The 21,475-nt window shown below is 40.6% G+C and overlaps 4 protein-coding genes across 6 annotated transcripts; 1 reads left to right on the top strand and 3 right to left on the bottom strand.

Moving 5' to 3' along the window:
- Positions 1-4,324: 4,324 nt before the first annotated feature.
- LOC133840381 (cytosol aminopeptidase-like) lies at positions 4,325-7,468 on the bottom strand. The gene is made up of 2 exons (XM_062272188.1): positions 7,313-7,468; positions 4,325-6,260 (listed from the first exon to the last, which is right to left on the bottom strand). Exon 2 carries the CDS (start codon positions 6,245-6,247, stop codon positions 4,643-4,645), a length of 1,605 nt encoding a protein of 534 aa, XP_062128172.1. The 5' UTR covers positions 6,248-6,260; positions 7,313-7,468; the 3' UTR covers positions 4,325-4,642.
- A 287-nt stretch (positions 7,469-7,755) lies between these two features.
- Positions 7,756-8,679, bottom strand: LOC133840382 (uncharacterized). The gene has a single exon (XM_062272189.1). The coding sequence runs from the start codon at positions 8,591-8,593 to the stop codon at positions 7,901-7,903; it is 693 nt and encodes a 230-aa protein (XP_062128173.1). The 5' UTR covers positions 8,594-8,679; the 3' UTR covers positions 7,756-7,900.
- On the bottom strand, positions 8,673-9,624 carry LOC133840383 (nucleoside-triphosphatase THEP1). Its single transcript, XM_062272190.1, has 3 exons — positions 9,507-9,624; positions 9,290-9,365; positions 8,673-9,226 (listed from the first exon to the last, which is right to left on the bottom strand). The coding sequence occupies exons 2-3, from the start codon at positions 9,333-9,335 to the stop codon at positions 8,712-8,714; spliced, it is 561 nt and encodes a 186-aa protein (XP_062128174.1). The 5' UTR covers positions 9,336-9,365; positions 9,507-9,624; the 3' UTR covers positions 8,673-8,711.
- An 80-nt stretch (positions 9,625-9,704) lies between these two features.
- On the top strand, positions 9,705-14,249 carry LOC133840380 (probable ATP-dependent RNA helicase DDX10). Of its 3 annotated transcripts, none has more exons than XM_062272185.1 (5): positions 9,705-10,017; positions 10,075-10,841; positions 11,264-12,811; positions 12,876-12,932; positions 12,995-14,249. In XM_062272185.1, the coding sequence occupies exons 1-5, from the start codon at positions 9,825-9,827 to the stop codon at positions 13,847-13,849; spliced, it is 3,420 nt and encodes a 1,139-aa protein (XP_062128169.1). In that variant the 5' UTR covers positions 9,705-9,824; the 3' UTR covers positions 13,850-14,249. The 3 variants fall into 3 exon arrangements, with proteins under 3 accessions (XP_062128169.1, XP_062128168.1, XP_062128171.1); XM_062272184.1 differs by having other exon boundaries at positions 12,870-12,932; XM_062272187.1 differs by having other exon boundaries at positions 9,706-10,017; positions 12,879-12,932.
- Positions 14,250-21,475: the final 7,226 nt, after the last annotated feature.

Raw genomic sequence — 21,475 nt, 5'->3', positions numbered from 1 at the left:
AATTGTTGAATAATGTATGAGACAACCAATGCAAAAAAATTGTTGCATACTTTCGCGCGCTGCTTAGAATTCAATGCGATGCGCAGTTAATGCGCAGCGCCGAAAAGTATGCTTTAAACGTTGCGTGTGTTTTTCAATTAAACTTGACGTTTGAAATAGCTGCTGACATTGGCATTTCAGTGCGGCTGAATGCTCTCATTATTCAATATTACTTGCTCGTTTATACCTTTTGCTCTTTGGCTGGCCGCTGCTGCATTCTCATTTCGTATGTAACATTCCCATCAACCACAATGCAATTTGCCCACTTTATTGCTTGATTCCCACAGAGCAGCCCGTTGCCACGCGTTGCCCGCTGGCATCCTCACATACGAGTATCAGCAAAGTTTACAGCTGCAGCCCTGTGCAATAACTGTTTACGGAGTGCGAGTGAGTGAGAGAGCGGTTAAACCATGGGGAGTTCAGAGTCAAAACGATTTGTCAGTGCTGTCCAAGTTGCAGGCATTGGCCTTTTCCTGTCCTAAACGTGGCCGAACATCACGTGAACTGCAGCCAACTGTTTGTGCCCACAACGGTCCATGGAGCAGGAGGTCAAACTGGCTCGTCATGACATGCGAATGTCACGTCACGTCACAGACACGGACACAGACACACAGACACAGAGACAGACTCAGTCACATCACGCACACACATCCATTTCCTGCCGATGGCCGTCATAAATAACAATGGCAACTGACGGCAGCTTTGTGAGTCGCCATGATCATATCATCGGTGGGCAAAGGAGCGCAGTTGTAACTCAATATATGCCGCGATGTATAATGCATACAACTCGAGTTGCGACCTTTGCTTTTGCTGGCTGTGGCACGCGCCAAACTTTTTGAGGGACTGAGTGGGAGGCCATTATAAAATAATCTCGAAACACTTTGCCACGCATATTTCATAGTTTTAAGCCCAAAAGTGTGCGGCAACTGTCAGCGGCGGTGGCAGCCAACTAAAAAGCATTGCCAGCAATTGAGCCATGCAACTTTATGGCAAACAAAGTTCACACCTTTGCTGTCAGCAGTTTTGCCCAAGTGCCAAGGTATGCGGGATTAAAACGCAACACTTTATCATTAAAAAAATAAAAGTGTAAAATGTTGACAGCCAACGAAATAAGTTTTGCCTTCAGCAGCAGTTGCCACAAGGACAACCAAGATGTAGGCTAGGTCGAGGTTGTACACCAAACATTGTGCAACATTATGTTGCGTGGGCGTTTGAGTGTGTGGGTGTGTGGGCGTGGCCAAACACAGACTGTGCTTATATTAATTCAATTTACAAAGTCGCCAGAACGTGCCAAGCAATTTCATGTAATACATGAAGCAAATATGAAAATCAATTCGAATGAAAATGGGAAATGATTGCACACACACATAAGCATACACACACACACACAGCCACAACAAATTCAATTAAGTTTACTGCAAATTTATGAAGTGTCAACGTTGGGCGCTTTAAACTTTCGCCCCCAAAAACTTTGCCATTTGCTTAATTACAAATGATTTCTGCAGAGTGCAAAATAATGTATATAAATCGAAGCTGTTATAATGATAAATGATCAACGTCATTTGCAGCAAATTGTGGCACACAGCCTGGAGTGGGACTTGGGCGACTTGACTTCCTGTAGCTGTGAAGAGAAAATGTTATGATAAATTAACACAGCGATTAAAATAAATCAGTTAACTATTGACAGCTGCCTTGACTCGATGTACGATGCTCGCACATAGCTCATTGAATTTTCCAAAAATAATCTACATAATGTTTCAATTTTCAGCTGGCTGGCTGTCAACTTCAGCCTGTTACGTGACAGGATTTTCGTGCAACAACTTAACAAACGTGTTGAAAACTTGGCCAATGGCTCGATGCTTATGCTTCATTGATATGCCAAAATTGTGGAACAGCAGCATCAAACCAGTTTTGAACTTTACACTGTCGCTATGTGGAATGCGGCAGCATATAGTATGTAGCATGTAGCATATAGCATGTGGCATGTGGCATGCAGCATGTGGCATTTATAATGCGGGGGCGTGGCAGGTGCTTTATGGTCGCCATTCACTGCAAGCAATCGACATTGTCAATGCACTTCGAACGCCTGCGGTTTATTAGCCATCCGTTATCGTCCTCCTCTTCAATCGTCAGTTTCAGGCCCACCAATCTTATCTACGAGTATGGCTGCTGGTCAGAGGGAGGCTGGGCCTAAGCTTTGTCTGACATTTGTTTGTGTAGTCAGAGGCCGAAACAGAGAAGCTGTTAGTTCCGCTTACACACGTGACAATAGCCATGTACTTAAATGAGCAAACTATCGATTGAGGCGAGAAATCCATAGTGTCAATAGCATGGTATAGAATAGTCAAGTATATAAAATAACTGTAAAAGAAAGTGAAATAAAATAACTATATAAAAAGAAAATATATGTTCAAAATGAACGTACTAATATTTTTGGTAATGCTTGTGGTAAGAATTTGTCTAGCTGCAGTTGACAAAACAACTTAATTAATTTATTTTATCAATTTATCAATTACTCTACCAATATGTTCCCGTTCAGCACAACAGTTTAGTAACAGTTGACCAAAAACACCCTAGGCAAACTAAGAAACGTTCATGAAACTCTTCCGTTTAACCACGCCCACTTAGTAGATCTGCTTTCACTAATATCTCGGTCCGCCGCCTAGTCAAGCACATGCACATGCAAATTTTACAGATTAGGACAAATTTTTGGCAATCTCATTTTTACACTTTTAAACTAAATGATTACCAGCAGCTTGCTCTGCTAATTTCTAGAAGTTTTGCACAACTGTTAGTAACAGTTGAGAAAAATAATTTCTAAACAAGCTGTGAAGTCTTTGAGAAGCTCCTCTGTCTGAGCACGTCCACTTAGCAGATCCATCTCCACTATTATCTTAGTCCGCCGCCTAGTCAAACCCACACGCACAATGTGACACACATACCTACAAATTTTTGGCAATCACTTTTTTAGACTTTTCAAGGAATAATTACTAGCTTACTTTGCCAACATGTTACAGTTCTGCACAACTGTTTACCTACAGTTGACAAACAACACCATAGGCAAGCTTGGACATCTTCATGAAACTCATTTGCTTAACCACGCCCACTGAGCAGATCCACTTTCACTAATATCTAGGTCCACCATGATTGAATGATTGAGTTGAGGAACAGTTGAGCGAAAGCGCACCAAAGTAAGCTAAGAAATCTTCATGAAGCTCGACTGCCTGATCATACCCACTTAGCTGATCCCCCTGCGCTATTATCTTGGTCCCCCGCCTAGTCAAACGCATATACATATAAATTTCGTACCATCAGGCAATTTTTGGCATCACTTTTTCGCACTTCTAATCGGATTGATTACCAGCAGTTTGTTCTGCTAATTTCTAGAAGTTTTGCACAACTGTTGAGTAACAGTAGATGAAAAATGTAGGTAATGCTGCAATCTTTTGAAAGGCTTGCCTGCCTGATCACGCCTAATTAGAAGATCCGCCCTCACTATTATCTTGGTCCACCGCCTAGTCAAGCACACTTACATAATGTGACACACATACCTTCAAATTTTTGGCAATTACTTTTTCACACTTTTTAAGTAATCAATATGTTCCAATATGTTCCAGTTCAGAAGTTGACCAAAAACACCCTAGGCAAACTAAGAAACGTTTATGAAGCTCTTCCGTTTAACCACGCCCACTTAGTAGATCGGCTTTCACTAATATCTCGCTCCGCCGCCTAGTCAAACATATGCACATGGCAATTTTACATATAAAGGCAAATTTTTGGCAACCTCATTTTTACATGTGATTTCCAGCAGCTTCGTCTGCTAACTTTTAGCAATTTTGGATAACTGTTAAATAACAGTTGAACAAAATAGCGACGAAGCAAGTTGTGCAATCGTTGAGAAGCTCCCCTGCCTGACCACGCCCATTTAGCAGATCCATCTGTAATATTATCTTGGTCCGCCGCCTAGTCAGACCCACCAAATAAGATACATACGTAAAAATTGTTGGTAATCAGTTTTTGACAATTTTGTGATCAACACCTTGCTCTGATAATAACTGTTGAATAACAGTTGAGCAAAAACACACAGCGGTAAGCATAGCAATTTTCTCTTCTGCTTCACCACGTCTACTTAGCTGATCCGCCTTTTACAGATAAAGACACACACACACACACTTGATTCACTTATGTTACTATCAATATGATTATCAGTCGCCCTTTTTAATTTAATGACTTGCTGTAAGTAATATAACAATATATAATATATTACTATATTAAGGGAACACGATTTATAATATAACTGAATACTTATTTATTTATATTTTTAATTTGACTGAAACCATTACATCTAGAATTAAAAATGTTCTGGTACTACCAACTAAATTTGGCCAACACAATTGTCCGAAATAATCATATCCTACTAACCAGAAGTCTCATAATATCTGTTATCAATGGTAAAACTAGGGTTGGTCAACTTCTTTGTTCGGTTCTGTTCTGTTCCTACTTCTGTTAGTTGTTAAAAGCTTTCCAGCTTATTGCTTGACAAATTTGATAAAGTCCAAAGTAAAATCTCCAGAGAACGTAAATAGGTAAATAACAAAATTTCCTACTTGGCATCAGGACACGCCATTTGGTAAAGGAATTGTACCAAAGTTCGGGTGGGTCGTCCAGTCATTCTGCCACCTGCCAAATACGGAATAATACCGAATCTGGTGAGCAACCCGGTGCCACAGGTGTCCAGATGCGCCCAATCACTGCAGGGTATCAGCTCGTGGAGGACAGCTGCTGCCAGACACGACGAGGCATGACCATCGCCATCGTTGGCCAGATCAAAACTGTGATTCTCGGCGACGCGATCCTTGTAGAAGCGCCACAGAGGGAAGCGCCACAAGCGATCGCCAGTGAGGGAACCAGCGCGCTGGAACTGCTTCCAGATGTAGTGCGAATTGGACCAGATGCCGGTGGCCCCGCCGCCAACGGCCTTCCGGATGCCAATGCACATGGAGCCCACGTCGACGACGAGTCGAGGCTTGTAGGTCAGCTGGCCATAGAGCATGGGATCGGCAATGACAACGACTCCGGTTCGACTCACGTTGCGCACTGCCATCGTCTTGGCATTGAGCAGCGTCACCACATCGCCAGGCTTGCAGGACATGCCCGACGGCAGATTCTCGCACAGCGGCAGTATGGCCGTGATGTTGATGGGCAACGAGAGTGCGGCTGCAGCTCGCATCGCTGCCAGAATGACGGCTGCGCCGCTGAGATCACCACGGAACTCATCCATGCCGTTGCAGGGGCGCAGATTAAGGCCGCCGGAATTGAAGGTGATGCCTTGGCCAACAAGCAGTATGGGCTTATCCTCGGGTGCAGTGCCGCAGTAAGCAATCTCTAGCAGCACGGGAGGCTCACACGAACCCTTGGCTATCATGAGGAAAGAGTTGAGACGCTGCTGCTCGATCCATTCCATGGTGCGCACCTCCACAGTGATGCCACAGGGACACAGCGCATCCACAGCAGCCTGGGCAAAGTTGGTGGGCGTCATGCAGTTAGCTGGGGCATCCGACAATCGTCTGGCCAGGTTCTGCGCCTCCGCTTTGAACAGGCCACGCGTCCACGAATCCATGTCGGGCGAGGCATGCAGCTCCAGCTTGGGCACCACAGTGCGATATTTCTTATTCAAATTGTCCTCGTAGCGCCACACAGAGAGAGCAGCACCTTCGGCTGCTTGCTCCGGATAGTCCATGTGATCCACATGGACCTCGGTGCACTTGAGTGACTGCAGCGAACGTGCTCCAATACCCGCGGCAACACGTATATTCTCCATCCCCTCGTCCAGCATCTCCAGCTCATTGAAGGCGATGCCCTCGAGTCCGGCGCCAACCACGCAGATCGAGCGATACTCGCTGTCCACATTGTTGAATATCTTGCCGCGTCCCAAGCGTCCACTGATCTTCGTTTCACAGATCAGTTCAGACAACTTTCCCTGCACTCGATCGTCAAACTTTTCGCCCGCCGGCGTCAGTCTTGGTCCCTTGCCACTCTCCTTTTCATACAGTCCAAGGACGATGCCTTTACCACCGCCTTGCTTGCCGCTGGTTTCGCATGATGCATATCTCAATGCAATCCGCGTGGGATTGATACGATCATTCAGTTTGAGAAGCCTCGAAATGGATTGCCGACTTAAGAAACGAATCTGACTACGCATATACATGGTGTTTGGTTTGCTGTTGATTGAAGCACAAATGAGCTTAGAAAATTTATCGACTTGGATTTGCAATCAATTTAATTTTGCAAACTGAAAAACTCCAAATGTGATGTAAAATGTGTAAGTAATGTATAAAGACAAAATAAAACTATCGTACGAGTGTCAGAAAAAATAGAAATAACTAAAAGTATAATCTTTGCCGAGAACTGAAAATCGAATGAAAAACGGATCTGTTGAAATCATTGCTGTGCGTAGTCAGAGCCTACTGCAACTAAAAATTCTGCACTGTTGTCATTTTTATACCCTGGAATTCGTTGGATTCATACATAGGGTACTATTATCAACATTCATAGAATGTATATTATCGTAGATTAGAAGTACGACATAGATTGATGCGGCTAAGAGCTATGATGTAGGCTGCATCTACATAGATCGAAATATATGAAGTTTTCCATACTTTTTTAAGGTACAATATTATTTCATGTTTACCCTGATATTTGGTATTTTTTACATTAAAATGTTGATATGTAGTCATGTTTGAATATGATGCACAACTTATGAAAATCTCAAATTTTTACTCTTAAAAATGCAAAAACAATTCACAATTCAGCAAGAAACAAACATTAGTTGGCCGATTCCTCTTAATTTGTTTACCAATAAAATGTAAATACTGTTTACATAACATCCTATAACTAGTTTACTATATCCACCGACTGTATGTATGTAACTTTTAAATTAAATTAAATCTCCTAACAAATTTCTGATATATTTAAGCCACTTTATTCATTGATGGAATTGATTAAAATAAATAATTAGTTCCCTAATAACATGTAAAGTATAAACATTTACTGCAAATAATTTCGGAATTGGTTTTCCACAATCAAAGTGAGCTTAAGACCTTTTTAATAACCATTCAGTTGATCATTATTTAAAATTGCAAAACTGTTGCATACTTTTTGGGGTTATGCCCTTGTCTTCAAATAACTTAAGTGAACTCTTGAATCAATCTGTAGTGGCCCTAGTCTTTGTATGTAGTTCTAGCACAGTCAGTTTTAAAATATTAAAACTTACCTTAAACTTGAAACGGTAAATATAACTCTATCTGAACTGCACTATTTGTGTAGAATTGTTAATCCTTGGATTCTTCAGTCTTGAGCAACCACTGTAAAAATCCACAGCAATATATTGTTTGGGGTAATGTTAAATTTGTTTGTGGGGAAATGGATTGAATATTTTGATGTTAGCAATGAGTTGACATTGAGTTGACTTTAAGATTTTAGATTGCTGTGTTAGTAAAATATATTTTTTAAAGATGGTTAAATCATTTTGGGCCATACAAAATATGAAATACTTTCACACACCACAAATTGCGCCATTTGATTTAGTGGGCGAAAATAACTGCCACGAGGTTGTGGCAAAAGTTTTTGCAATGTGGTCGCGCAAAAAAATGAATATTTCCCGCGGGTAAACTTCAACATCAACTGGCCTTGTGGAAATGAAGTTAAATAAATGGATGGAGTTGTTATTGCGCAAATTTGTAAAAAATGCAGTTTTATTCTTTTGTTGCCAAATACAGAAAATAGAAAACAAAAAAGTATCCAAAAAGCCGATTCCAAAACAGTTACTGATCCAACGTTGACTATCTAATTTATGCCCAATTCAATCGCCTTCCAGCAGCACATCGGTCGGATAGGCTATGAAATTTGTGTGTGTCGCAAACAGAAACTCGAATGCGCCATGAAATTTCGCCACATAATGGCTAATGCCATGAGGCAGCCAGTTTTGTAGATAGAGGCGCTGGATACGGAAGCAGAGCTTTAAAACCTCCGGTTGGGAGGTGCAAAAGTTTCGCATGACCAGATTAACTGCGGTATATCCGAAGAATCCATTCAGCAGAAATGTGAGCAGCCAGGGCATCGAGTACAAGGCAAAGACACGCAGCGGAAACAGTTGCCAACTGGAAGGAATCTTGCTTCGGCTACGCAACCAATTCAATTTCACCTCCGTCGCTGGCGAGATGTAAGGATTGCCAGTGAGAGGACCATTTGTCTGATTCAGATTCCGATTCTGATTCACAGGTGGATTCAATGCGTCAAGTTGACGCTGCTTCTGCTGGTCAACAGCTCGCTGACAACGCCACAGACCATAAATGACGATCAGGGAATTGACTAGAGCCTGCCAAAGGAATCCACTATGGTATCTATAGCCGACATGCAGTTTCAGCTCACGAGTGTAATCGAAATTGATGGTTTTAATGATGGCATTGGCCTTGATGATGGGATTCAAGTGGCTGCAAATATGCAAGATGGTCAATAGCAGGACCAGAACAACATACAAGAATTTTGGTAACATTTTTTGATAAGTATATAATTTCTCTACTAGTACGAAATATGAATAATTTAATACAGTCTTTTGATTGTCATTTTCGACAAAAGCTGAGTTGCCTTTCCAAAACATTCAAGAGAAACTCTCAGATTTTTGGTATTGATTTGATAATGTCTTCTGAGATTGTCCGCACCAAACTATCACGATTCGTGTGATTGACCGTATAGATCCTAGACTGTGGATACGATTTAAGAAATTCTACTAGCCCAATGCGCTTGTTGGTGTGCAATGGAATGGTAATTAATGCTATTTGTTCATACAGAACCAGCATGCGAACAGCTTCCTCAAAACGTTTGCTCAGCAATTCCATCTTGCCAACCTCATCGATAATCATCAACTGTGTTGGCCGAGATGATATAGTTAGCAATGGCAACGCAAGTTTCTCGAAGTTCTCAACATACACCGAATATTTGCCGACCTTTGGAAGGTTTCCACGGACTTTTTCGCGTGCTAATATTTCACGCTTCCCAGACATGGTAACCACATCAAAGCCAATGCGTTGATTGTTTTCCCGCACTTCGTCGGTGAAAAAGCCTTGCAACGTGCACTGGTTGCGCATCTTAGCGGCTATTTTGCCAACTAATGTCGTCTTCCCGATACCTGTTTGAACGAACAAATTAAGTTTAATTGAGCAATTTACCGACACTGTACATTTGGCCTTACCTGGTTGCCCAGTAATCAAAAAGACCGTTAATTTGTGTTTTTCCATGTTTTGTAGATTATTTATGTTCTGGTATCGCTAGAAATAAAAAAAAACGTTTTAAAAAATTGAATATGTTGTTAAACTATGTTGAAGCATTTGTTACAATGTCTACCTTTAATTTAACGATTGAAAATATTTTAAAATAATTATTTAATTTTCTGATTGTGTTATGTTTACCTTTCTGATGGATGATTGCTTATACGAACGAATTGTGCGAGTGTATTTGATCTTCGGCTATCTCTATCGATATTCTATCGATATATTCAAGGCAGCGCAAGTTGCGCTGCGCAACGCAAATTAAACACTGGCGGCACTTTACAACACACACAACAATAATGCTTATCGAAAAGAACCGTAAAGTGTGGTGGTGTGTCGATAACTATCATATGTTTGTTTGCTAGACAGAAACGCTTCGCGGCTTTTTGACAACGTGAATTTCAATTTCGCAATTAAATTGCGTTCTAGTTTAAAAAGTAGATAGAGCACGAAAAGTGCATGAACATGGAGCAGACAATCGCTCATGTTTTAGCAAAGGGAGAGCAACGGACCAGCGATGTGGCCACCGGCTCTACGACCTTCGAGCAACTCCAGCTCAACCCAAGCATTTTGAAGGTATTAAGGGAACACAAGTTTCTGACGCCAACCAAAATTCAAGCTGCCGCTATTCCAATGGCGCTTGCGGGCATGGGTATGAATGTGAATAATTCCAGATGGGCTTCTATTTATATTGATTAACTTTTTATAGATCTGCTCGTGCAGTCGAAAAGCGGCACGGGTAAAACTCTAATCTATTTGTTGGCCGCGCTGCAAACGCTGAACAAGTCGCTGGCCAAGCCGCAAGTATTAATCATAGTGCCAACTCGTGAACTAGCTATTCAGGTGGAGGACACATCCAACGGACTGTCCTGCCACATGCGCTCCAATGCATCATATGCCGCAGTCAGCTACATAGGAGGCACAGATGTTAAGAAGGATCGCATGCGTATGTCCAAGGCGCGCATTGTGGTTGGAACACCTGGCCGACTGCTACATCTGCTGCACAACAATGTGTTCAATACCTCATCCATTAAGCTGATTGTCTTGGACGAGGCAGATCAACTGTATGCCACTGAAACACTGCAAAAAGATGTTCAGGCAGTTTTGGAGGCGATGCCCAAGTTTTGCCAGCTTATTGCCTGCAGCGCAACGTACCCCAATCAGCTGGACGAGCGTCTGTCCAAGGTGATGCACAACCCGATACTGATCTCGAACAGTGAGCGTGCCACAGTTCTGCTAGGCATACGACAGTTTGTCTACGAACTGCCCGAACAGCTCAACAGCCTGCAGGAGATGATGGCTAAGCTTGGGGTATTGCGCCAGATCTTTGATCAATTGCCCTACGAGCAGGGCATTCTGTTTGCCAGCTCTCAGAGTCGCGCTGACTCATATCGCAACTATCTGCAACGCAACGGTGTGGCATGCGACCTAATGTCGGGCGCCATGCAGCAGAGCAAACGCCTCGAGACATTTCAGGTAAGTAAAAGAATTGAACTTATGTATCAAGCTGTTATGTGTATTAAATGTTTAATATCAGTTATATCGCAATTTTTTTTAAATACTCAAAAATTATAACGAAAGTTTTTTGTTTATTTTATAAAAAATGTAGGAGACTTCCATTCGATTTATTATTGCTCAAAGCGATGTGTTTTGAAATAAATAAATTGCATTTTTGAACTAGCTTAACTTTACTTCAAAGTCTTATATTCTGATTCGGATTTTAGAGAATTGTAATTATATATTATCCCTTTCAAAAATGATTCTTCAAATAACAAATAAGTATTTTTACGCATTCAACTAGTTTTCATGTAAAACTATATCTTAAATATAAGATACTTGCAATTTCTGTTTTAGAATATCCAATTTTTCATACTTATTGTTGACTTCTCTTACTGCAGGCCTATCGCAATTTCAAAACGCGTACCATGGTTGCCACAGATTTGATGGCACGAGGCGTGGACTCTTCACATGCCAATTTGGTTATTAACTTGGATCCGCCAAAAGACTTGGTCACCTATTTGCATCGCATCGGACGCGCTGGTCGTTTTGGATCAAAAGGCATTGCAATTACTTTTATATCATCGCCGCAACAGTGCCAACATTTCAAGCGAATTGTCGCAGAAGCAGGCACTGGGATGTCAGTACTCCAGTTTCCCACAGAACAGCGTGCTGACTTCAATTTCTGGGATTTCGATTCGTATGATTTTCCATATTTCCAAAAATTAGAGGCCCATGAACAAGCCGAGGATGAGTTAAAGCGCATTAAGCAGCGCTGGAAGACTTCGCCGGTCCAAAGCGATCCGGAAGCTGATTTGCAGGTTAAAAAAGATTCGGTCCTCAAATCTGTTGTGGATATTCGTTATTTGCAAAAGACTATCCAGAATATAGTGCAAACGAATGAGAAGCACTCAGAACCCAAAGCTATTAATGTTGTTAATGAATCACAAGGAGCAGAGGCTGTCGAGAACGAAGGACAAAAAAATAATGAAATATCCTTAACTAAAGTTATAATTGAGGAACCACAGAAAACAACAGCGGCAATGGATGCCTCAACATATGATCAAAATATGCAACCTACTAATGAGAAGAAAATGGAAAATAATCAGATATTATCACCAACAGAAGCTATTATTTTTTTTGAGGAAATTGAGAAAATAACCTCGGCTTTAGATGGCATAATATATGGAAAGAATAAAGCGTACGAGAATGAGGGACTATCACCTCCTAAAGATATTACAAGTGTTGAGGAATCACAGACAGCAGTTGAGATCAAACAGAAAGAGAATGATGAGATATCCCCAATTAAAGGTGATCAAATTGTAAAGAAACCACAAACTGCAGTGCATATTGATACCATAAAATGTGTTGAGAATATGCCGGAAAAGAATGAGCAAATATCACCAACTGAAGATGTGAAAATAGTTGAATCACAAGCAGCTGCACTTGTCGAGAATAAACCGGAAAGGCATGAGCAGCAAATACCCAATGAAGACTCAAAAAATTTGATTACAATCGAAAGTGCTGAAAAGCAACATAAATCTTCTGTAGAATCGACACTTTCTGTTGATTTTCCTGCAGCAGCGCCGAATTCGATAAACACTAAAACTTACCTGTTGATGCCTGATGAACGTAGCTCAACAACATTAATTCCATTGGGCATATCGAATACAGTGGATGATGCAAGTAGCATTATTTCGGATAGCATGGAGAATGATTACGATAGCGATGCTTCGTATATCAGCACCTATTCAATGAGCGATGCTCGCATCATCTGGCGTCGAATGATCTGGCAACGAAAGTTTCAAAAACGCTTCAGAAAGATAAAGCGATCATCGCGCTACACTAATTGGCAACGCAAGCAAAAATCAAAGAAGCAAAATAAATGGGAGCAGTCGAAAATAAACAGTAAACAAGAAGAGGAGGATGACGATGTGTCCACTTTGACAGTAAGTTGATATAAATAACTAATATAGTGTAAAGACTAATACAATTTTTTTTATTTAGGAAAATCAGAACAAGCAACCGAATGTAAAGTTCGCGGAAAAAGGGTTCGAGGTTAATGTCAATGTAAGTTAATCACAAGAACGCACTCCAAATTTATTGTATTTTAAATTTATTTTTTATTTTAGAATTGTCGTCAGATAGTCAATAGATTCCATTGTGCGCGTCTGTTGAGCAAGTTTGATAATTGGTCGCGACAACGTTTAAGTTCACTTTTTGAAGGAACTGATTACAATCTGCGCAAGTCAGACAAGTGCATGGAAGAGCTGTACAACGCAATGAAGCACATATATTATGTGGATCATACCAAGCCAAAATTATCGTATAAATCCATTTTACCCGTACTAAGTGGTCTCAATAGTCACTCAAGGGTCAATCCAAGATCAGATCCTATGCCTCGTATGGAGTCAAGAGTTGATGACAAATTACAGCTGCTTGATCGACTGTCTGTGCATGTTAATCATCAGATTAATATACTGCCTGTGGTTGTAGCACCTGATCTTGAGAACGTCGAAGAGATGGAGTCGGATATATCCGATTCAGAAGTAGAAACTGAAAGTGATGATAATGTGGAGCCGTATTCTAGTGGTTTTGTTGAGTCTACCGAGAGCGCATCATCTGGAATTGATACCTCAGTTTATGGCAGTGATTCGTCTACAGAAATGAATTCTGAGGACGAGGAAGAAGATGACAGTGACAATGAATATGACTACGATGATGAGGAGAATGAAGACGAAGATGATGAAGAAGGCGAAGACGAAGATGATGAGGAAGAGGAAGGCGAATCTGATGATGATGAAGATGATAGTGAGATTGAAGATAGCGCTGAGGAATCTACTAGCACTGATAAAGATGAAACAGATCCCGAACTTGAAAATGAAGTAGCCACGGATCAGGAACGCTGGAAGGCTTTATTTGAAATGCAGTATCAATTTATTTCCAATTATGTGCATAATTACATGGAAACTTACTCGAATCAATAACTATAATCATACATACTTCTTTTATATTACATAATTAAAGCGCTATGGAAGCGCAATTCCTAGTCTTAAAAGTCTGACTGACGCTAGAAACTCAGGCATTATAATTTCTTTTTTGAAACGAAATGAAATAAGTTCCCAAAAAGCTGTATCAGCTGTTACAACATACGTAGATATTTAAAAATATTTTATTCATATACAATATGAAATGACATGTACAAAACAGAAGAAAACATATTCTCAGCACATTTAACGCATCAATGAAATGCAAGCGGTTATTTCAACAAGTTGAAACTATTACTAAACTTAAATCCTAATTTGTTTGCCCTTTTGATATCATATAAAATTTATTCTTCATAAGAATTTTTCTATTGTTAAACTCGAAATTAAAATAAATTGAAAATGAAAGTACTATTTAAACTTTTTTAATGAGAAATAAGTTCAACTCGAATGTACTAATTTCTTGACTTTGTAATGGAAAGATCTAAGGATTGGCAACAACAGTGTTGCTAATATGCCGCCAGCTCCTGCTGCAGCTGCTTTTACCATTTGATTTATCTATGCGATGTGCTAGTTTACGAGGAGAAGGAGTAGTCAGAAACAAACAAATTATGGCGCCAGTGCAATTGGACAACATAAATCATATGTAGTCGCATCAGCGGCAACATTGTTGTCGATGGTCCGCTTACTTTTGCAGGCAACAAGACAACTCTTAAAAGGGGATGGGACTGAGGCATGGGGCAGTCGACGGGTTGGCCACATGCCAAGGCGGTTGCGTCGGTGGCAAAGTAAAAACATTCGCCCTCCGGTTATTGTGCACGCAAAGCGCCATCGCGATGCCGATGCCGACGTTGAAGCTGATGCTGATTTCGATGGCAAAGCCGAAACGACGCGACGCGACGTTCGATCTCCACTCACTGCTCGATTCTCGATGCTCGCGTGCACTTGCGTTCCAAATCCAATAAGGAGCGTGAGAAACTGCCGGCATGAATGCAAAGTGAGCTGGAAGCAACGACAAAATTTTATAGATGCTAGTTTCATATGTTGTTGCTGTTCACGTTGCTGCCGCTGTTGCTGTTGCTGTGGCTGTTGCTGCCCTGACCAAACTCAGTTCGATTAGCGATAAACCCAAGATGCGAAAATATGCGCTGTGTGTAGGTATTTGTTGTTGTTGCTTTGCTTTGGTCAGCTGGCCGACTCGCTTGACTATTCGGTTGCAGGTGTTAAGCTTTATAATGATGTTAACATTTTTATGGCCCACAACAAAATAAACTACAAAATTTGTTCAGCGCAATCATTTTTTTGCGGTTAGCATCTGACCATATATGGGGCCAAGCGATTTAACGTTCATAAGTGGGTTCGACGGGGCCCGTAAAACGGGGCCGGGGTCGGGGTCGAAGACGTTGTCGGTGCCGGTGTCGGTGACGGTGCCTAGGAAAATAGTCTTATTTGTAAAGCTAATTAAAATCGCTGGGAGTTGTTAATAATTATGAGCGAATAACTTTAAAATTAAATAAATATAAATGTTATTTTTTACGGTTGAGCATGGGAACAAAGCTATGCGGTTCTAATTACAAGCCTTCAACTATAGAGAAAGGATTTGATCGTAAACTTAAACCGTATTAAGAGCCATGTTGGAAAACACTTAATCATTATGTAAACTTGTTAAACCCTTAATTAATTTATTAAGATTTCATCTTATCGAGAGCAAGATTGCATAATAATGATAAATAGTTTTTTTCTAGCTTCAATTATGCAATGCAGTTTTTGTGTTAAATTCGTTATCAAAGAATTCTCTTTATGGGAAAATAGATCTCAAATCTGCTGATGAATAGCAATCTGATAACGAAGATCAGTGGAAGCAACAAACATAAATGGGAGCACATGACGTGGCCCATCTATCGGATGGAATACATGACTTTAATGAGCTTTATCAGCGCACACAGCGAGAAACACACGCGTGGATGTTGTAGAACGCCTTCGCCTTTGGGGCGTGGCCAGCCCATATTTATGTGGCCAACTGGGTGACGCCTGGGCATGCATACATAAATAAAAGTCATCATTAATTAAATTTAGTATAAACAACATGCATGCCTGCAATTATTCACTCATTCGCCGAGTCAACTCGAGTCGCGAATCGCGAGAGTGTTGAAAATGAAAACGAATGTGCTTGCGAATGCGAATGCGAAGGAGAAAAACGCCAGCAAAACGCACGCGACGACAAAAAACGCGCAGTGTAAAAAGCAAAAAACACAATACAACCAAAAAAGCATAAAAAAGCGTTGACAAAAATGATCTGTGGGCAATTATAATGAATTATTTTGACACTTAGGGCTTGCAATGCACAACTAAAAATGCATAAACTTAATTTATGCTCTCGCTGCTGACATGAAACGCATTTTATTGCATTTTAAATATGATAAATAAACATGCCTTTTGGGCCAACAACTACAATTCGTATTTCGTATTCGAATTCGTATTTCACACTGCGCATTTTTATGCAATTTATGAAAAATACTTAAAGAAACAACCATTACAGGCAACATAAATTGTTGCCTACGCAAATCTGTTGCCTCATGCAGCATGCAGCATGCAACAAAGCAAATTGCATTTTTCACTTAACAGCAACAGCAGCAACAGCAACAACAGCATCGTCAACAACAGCAGCAACAGCAACAACTGCTTTTATGCATACAGCTGGGAGCGTCCAGGTCGCCATGGCAATGCCATGAAGAATTGCAAGGAGAATCCGTTTTTAATTGGTGAAAAATAGCTGAAATTGTCTACGCTGATTTTTGCACCGTCTTCGAAGTCGGCTGCGTGCCCCAAAGGGTATTGCAAGTAGCCACGCTCTGACCATGTATAACTGGCTGCAACAGTGAGACGCATCTGCAACATGAATGGCGCAAACAACAACAACAACAGCAAACGGCAAACAATAAAAGCAGCTAGCGACTTGCATGCGATTAACATCGTACCACAGATTTGTAATGCTAATACATTGTACACATTACGAGTATAGGGCAAGGCAAAAGAGCCAGAGAAAGGTGGGTGAAAGAGCAGCCAAGATAAGGTTGTGAGGAAACGAGTTGAGAGAGCAGAGTTTTAAAGCTATGGTTGCTGGTTAGATGCGTAATTAATTACACTCTACGAAATATATACAGAAAGTCGATAGAGGTAATCGAAAAACATACTGAATGAAAGTCAAAAACAAGATTTAAACATTAAACAGATAATTCAATTACTGGAGAGATAAGAATAATAGGTGATCATATTTAATTCAATTTAATCATAAATTAAATTGCCTAATTGATTCCACAAAGTTATAGAATCTGATAATTGCCAAGTAGTTGGTTTACATTTTTAAAGCATTAGGGAATAGAATTGCTTTCTAAAATAAATAATAAATCACTGGGGAAATGGTAAGTCACAGAGCGAAATTTAATGGAAATAAATAGAAGCGGATTTAACTGCTGAGTAACTCGATACAAAAGTGCACTGCAAAAAATATAAATAAAGTCACAACAAAAAGTGCATATATGAAGAGAAGCTTATATTGAACATAGGTAGATCTATCAAATGGCTGTGATCACACCTTAGATTGAAATCATCTGCCCTTTGGCATTTGTTGTTGTTTGACGTGTAGGTTCGTTCAGTTCGTTCGTTCGCTTAGTTCGCTCAGTGCAATCGCAATCAAAATGCCGCGTGACTTTTAGAACGTCAAAGCCAGCGAATGTGCAGCTTCAACAACTCGAGCTTTAGCTCGAACTCGAACTCAAAATCGCATTTGCAGTCGAAGTCGAAGTCGATGTTGAGCTCGGTAAGCGTGGCAAGTGGCAAGTGCGGCTTTTGTGGTTCCCATGCGACTTAGAGCGAAAAACATGCGAGTCGCTTTAATTGTTGCCGTTGCCACTGCCGCTGCCAACTGATTTTTCTAATGCAATTTTTTAAAAGTCTTACGCAACAGCAACAACAGCAGCAACAACAACAATGGCAACATGTTGCAATGGGGCAACCTACCGCCGCCGCCGCCTTGAACGTGTTGCGCGCATAATTACCCAACGCACAGTCAGTTGCAACTCTGGCCAGTTGGTTACGTTCTCCCTCTCTTCTCCAGCATCTCCCCTTCCCCCCTCTCGCTGCTTATACTCCTCCTTGTTTGCTGCTTCTAAGTTGATAATCATTCCAAGCATACGCGCATATTTTGCATTTTTAAATTGTTGCATTTTGCGCATTTTTATGACAAGCAAAACTTTTGCACTGACATTCGCCACCACCGAGAGACGTTGTCGAAGCACCTCAGTGGACTTCACAGCAGTTAGTTGTGGAGTCCACTGCAAAGATGGGAATGTCATGCAGCTGGATTCTGCTGACCCAACCAGATGTCTCCTCTCTCTTCTGCTTGTCATTCACGCACACTCACACACACACAGTCGCAAACTTACTTTGAATCATAATTAAAATACATATTGTAAATCACACTGAATATTTGCGGCTTGTGCGTATTTTTTGGGTTTGATTGTGGGAAAGGAAACAGCTGTGTATGTGAAAGGAAAGATGATTTTTGTGTAAGACAAACATTGGAACATATTTGCAAATGTGGCACAGAAAGGAAAAGTAAGGTTGCCGTTGAATAAATAATTTAAATAAGAAAATAAATATGTGATAAACAATTGAACTTTATTAACAAAAACAAGTAAGAATGCCATCCACTGTTTTCAATAAAAGCATTACAGTGCGAAACAAATTAATATACCGCAAAAATACGAAAAATTCCAAGTTCCATATATTAATATAGTACTACATTTAAAATATACTATAGAGTACTAAAATATACCAGATTCTCAGACAAAATAACTAAGACCCCTAGTAAGTAGGCGTTTTTGAGATCCAGTGTTTTATACGGACAGACGGACAGACAGATAGACGGACATGGCTTTATCTGATCAAGAATTTGATCAAGATGTCTCCTTCGCTTTGTTACATTTCGTGATAGCACAATGGTATAATACTCTTCTACCCGACAATAAAAATTAGATACCAAATATGTGATAAACAATTTAACTTTACTTACAAAAAGTATCACTTAATTTTGTAATGTGTTTTGAACAACTTCTTAGCAAACATTTTTCTATTATTTATATAATTATTTCTGCTTATATTTCCAATAATTTTATGTGTTCATAAAGTGTTAAAACATTATATTATATTGTTTTTTTGCTTATTAGTATTGAAATATGTATTCTTTCTTCGTCTGATTTTCTTACTTTTACTAAATAACTTTTTTCATTGATTTAACAGCATTTTTATAATCATTCCTACACACTATTGAATGTATTTGAATAAGACAAACTGTACTATTTCAAAAAAGAGTGTTTAACATCATAATTCCGCCGGCAGTTAAGCTAAAGTATTAATTTCCACAAGTCACAACGTTAATAGTTATGGTGCTTTATTATTAACAGCAATCTGGGGGATTAATTAAAGCCGCAGGTGGAAGCCACGTTTTGGTTCCTAGCAACTCCCACTTGCATTCGAAATCCAAGTGGCAAATGATCTCGAACCGATTTAATGATTCAGCATTGCGCCAATTATAGCCCAAAGGCAATTCAATTGCATTGTAATACTTAAAATGTAAATTGGAGTTTAATGTATATTTTTGCGAAACCTACGTCAATTATATAATTTAAGCGTGAATTAGCAGTCGGAGCAGCAGACGGCAGACGGAGCAAGAAAACAAATAAAAACCAACTACATATAGTAAAGACATGCAACGAGCGGACCGAGTGGATAGATAGTTAGATAGAAAAAAAGGCGAATTACAAGACGGCGAAAACGCGAAAACATGTTAAGTGCAGGCGCATTATGTTGCAAAATGTCACTTTTAATTGGGCAACCTTGAAACATCAATGCGAAAAACAAGCGAAAGAACCGCTACAGCAACGGCAACATGTTGCTGAAGGCCACAACAGCAACAGCAACAGCGATGGCAACGGCAACAGCAACAGCAATGGCAACAGCAACAATGACAAACGGTTAACGAGTGGAGCGGCAGATTTAGATACGAGCACAAAACAGACACATCAAAAGGCCAGACAAGAGGCGGGAAAGGGACTGACAGACAGACGGACAGCTAAGCGATCAGACAGACGGACGGACGGACGGACGGACGGACGGACAGACGTTGCCGTTATGTGTTACAATTAGCAAATTGCACATTTATGCTCACATGGCGTTGAGCCACGCCTCTTGGCCGCCATCGCCTCCGCCTTCGCCTCCCCAGCTCTCAGGCTAACTGACAATATAAATCAATCATAGGCACACACACACACATGTCGTTCTATGCACACGCGAGTTCTTATTGGAAAGTTACAGCAACAACCTTGAGAACAGGCCGCAAAATGCTTTTGATTGGCGCTGCGCAGCGCTGCGAAAGGCTTGCGGCAAATACTACGCGTGCTTCTAATGAATATGACTGTATATTCAAAGCGAGGCTTGCTTGCCGCATGCAACACACACAACATGCAACACACATAGTCGGCAGTCAGCAGTCAGCAGGTTAATAAATGTTCAAGTATAAAATATGGCACATCATTTATAATTTCCGGCGCAGCTTGCATAATTCAATTAATGGGCATTTCCCGTGTTTGGCAATTTCCTAAGACTTGGCAGCAGGAAATCTCCACAAATGTGTGTGTGTGTTGGTTGCTTCAAAAATCGCCACTAGCTGTTGCTTAAACGTGCAAAAAGGTAAATCGCAAATAATGCAAGCTGTTCACATGTTGTACACACACACACACATATATACATATATTATGTATGCCCCAAATTATTGCATATTTACTCGTCCACAGTTTTATTTTGGTTTTTGTGGATTTTCAAAGTGTTGCACTGAATGATACGCCCGCTTGTCCAATTGCATTTGTTGTAGCACGTTGCAAGTTGCAAGTTGCACGTTGCACGATGCACGCTGCACGTTATATTATGCACGCCCCTTGCCTTGTGTTGCATATTTAGTTCGGGCTCATGAAAAATGCATTCAAACATGATAAACATGATGGCTTTTCAGGCATTTTCATTTTCAACTCAACGTACTACGAGGCAATATCACTTTAGAAGTGTGGCATGTAGCAAGTAGTATCTTATAAGAGCTACTGTATGAAGGGGGCGAGTGGCGGGGTAAGCCTCATGTTCGCAGTCAATCGCAAGAGTTCCAGTTGTTTCACGCTGTGTCTGTTTCTCATGTCTAATTGATCTTTAGCGTGTTATTTGTTTTGTACAACACCTTCCACCACGTCTCCCCAATGTCTGCTGTGGGTGGCAACTTGGCAAAGAGACAAAAACGGAAAAAAACAACGACGACGACGACGACGACGACGACGAAAAAAAGCACAAGATTAAAAGCCGCCAGCTAAAATTGCTGGCTAATTAATGCCAAATGGCCGACGGCAACTGAGACAAGCAAAGCAGGCAATACATACATACATACATACATAAAATGTGGGCGCAACAGCGACTTTTAACTATATTATTATTATTATTATTGGCTTTGGCTTTGGTGGCATTTGCATGTGACATAAAAGTGATTGGAGTAATTGATAATTGTGCAGAGACACGAAACCAAATGGC

This window comes from Drosophila sulfurigaster, chromosome 3, assembly GCF_023558435.1.
Source record: "Drosophila sulfurigaster albostrigata strain 15112-1811.04 chromosome 3, ASM2355843v2, whole genome shotgun sequence".
Taxonomy (NCBI): Eukaryota; Metazoa; Arthropoda; class Insecta; order Diptera; family Drosophilidae; genus Drosophila; species Drosophila sulfurigaster.
This window is presented reverse-complemented; position numbering and strand designations above follow the sequence as displayed.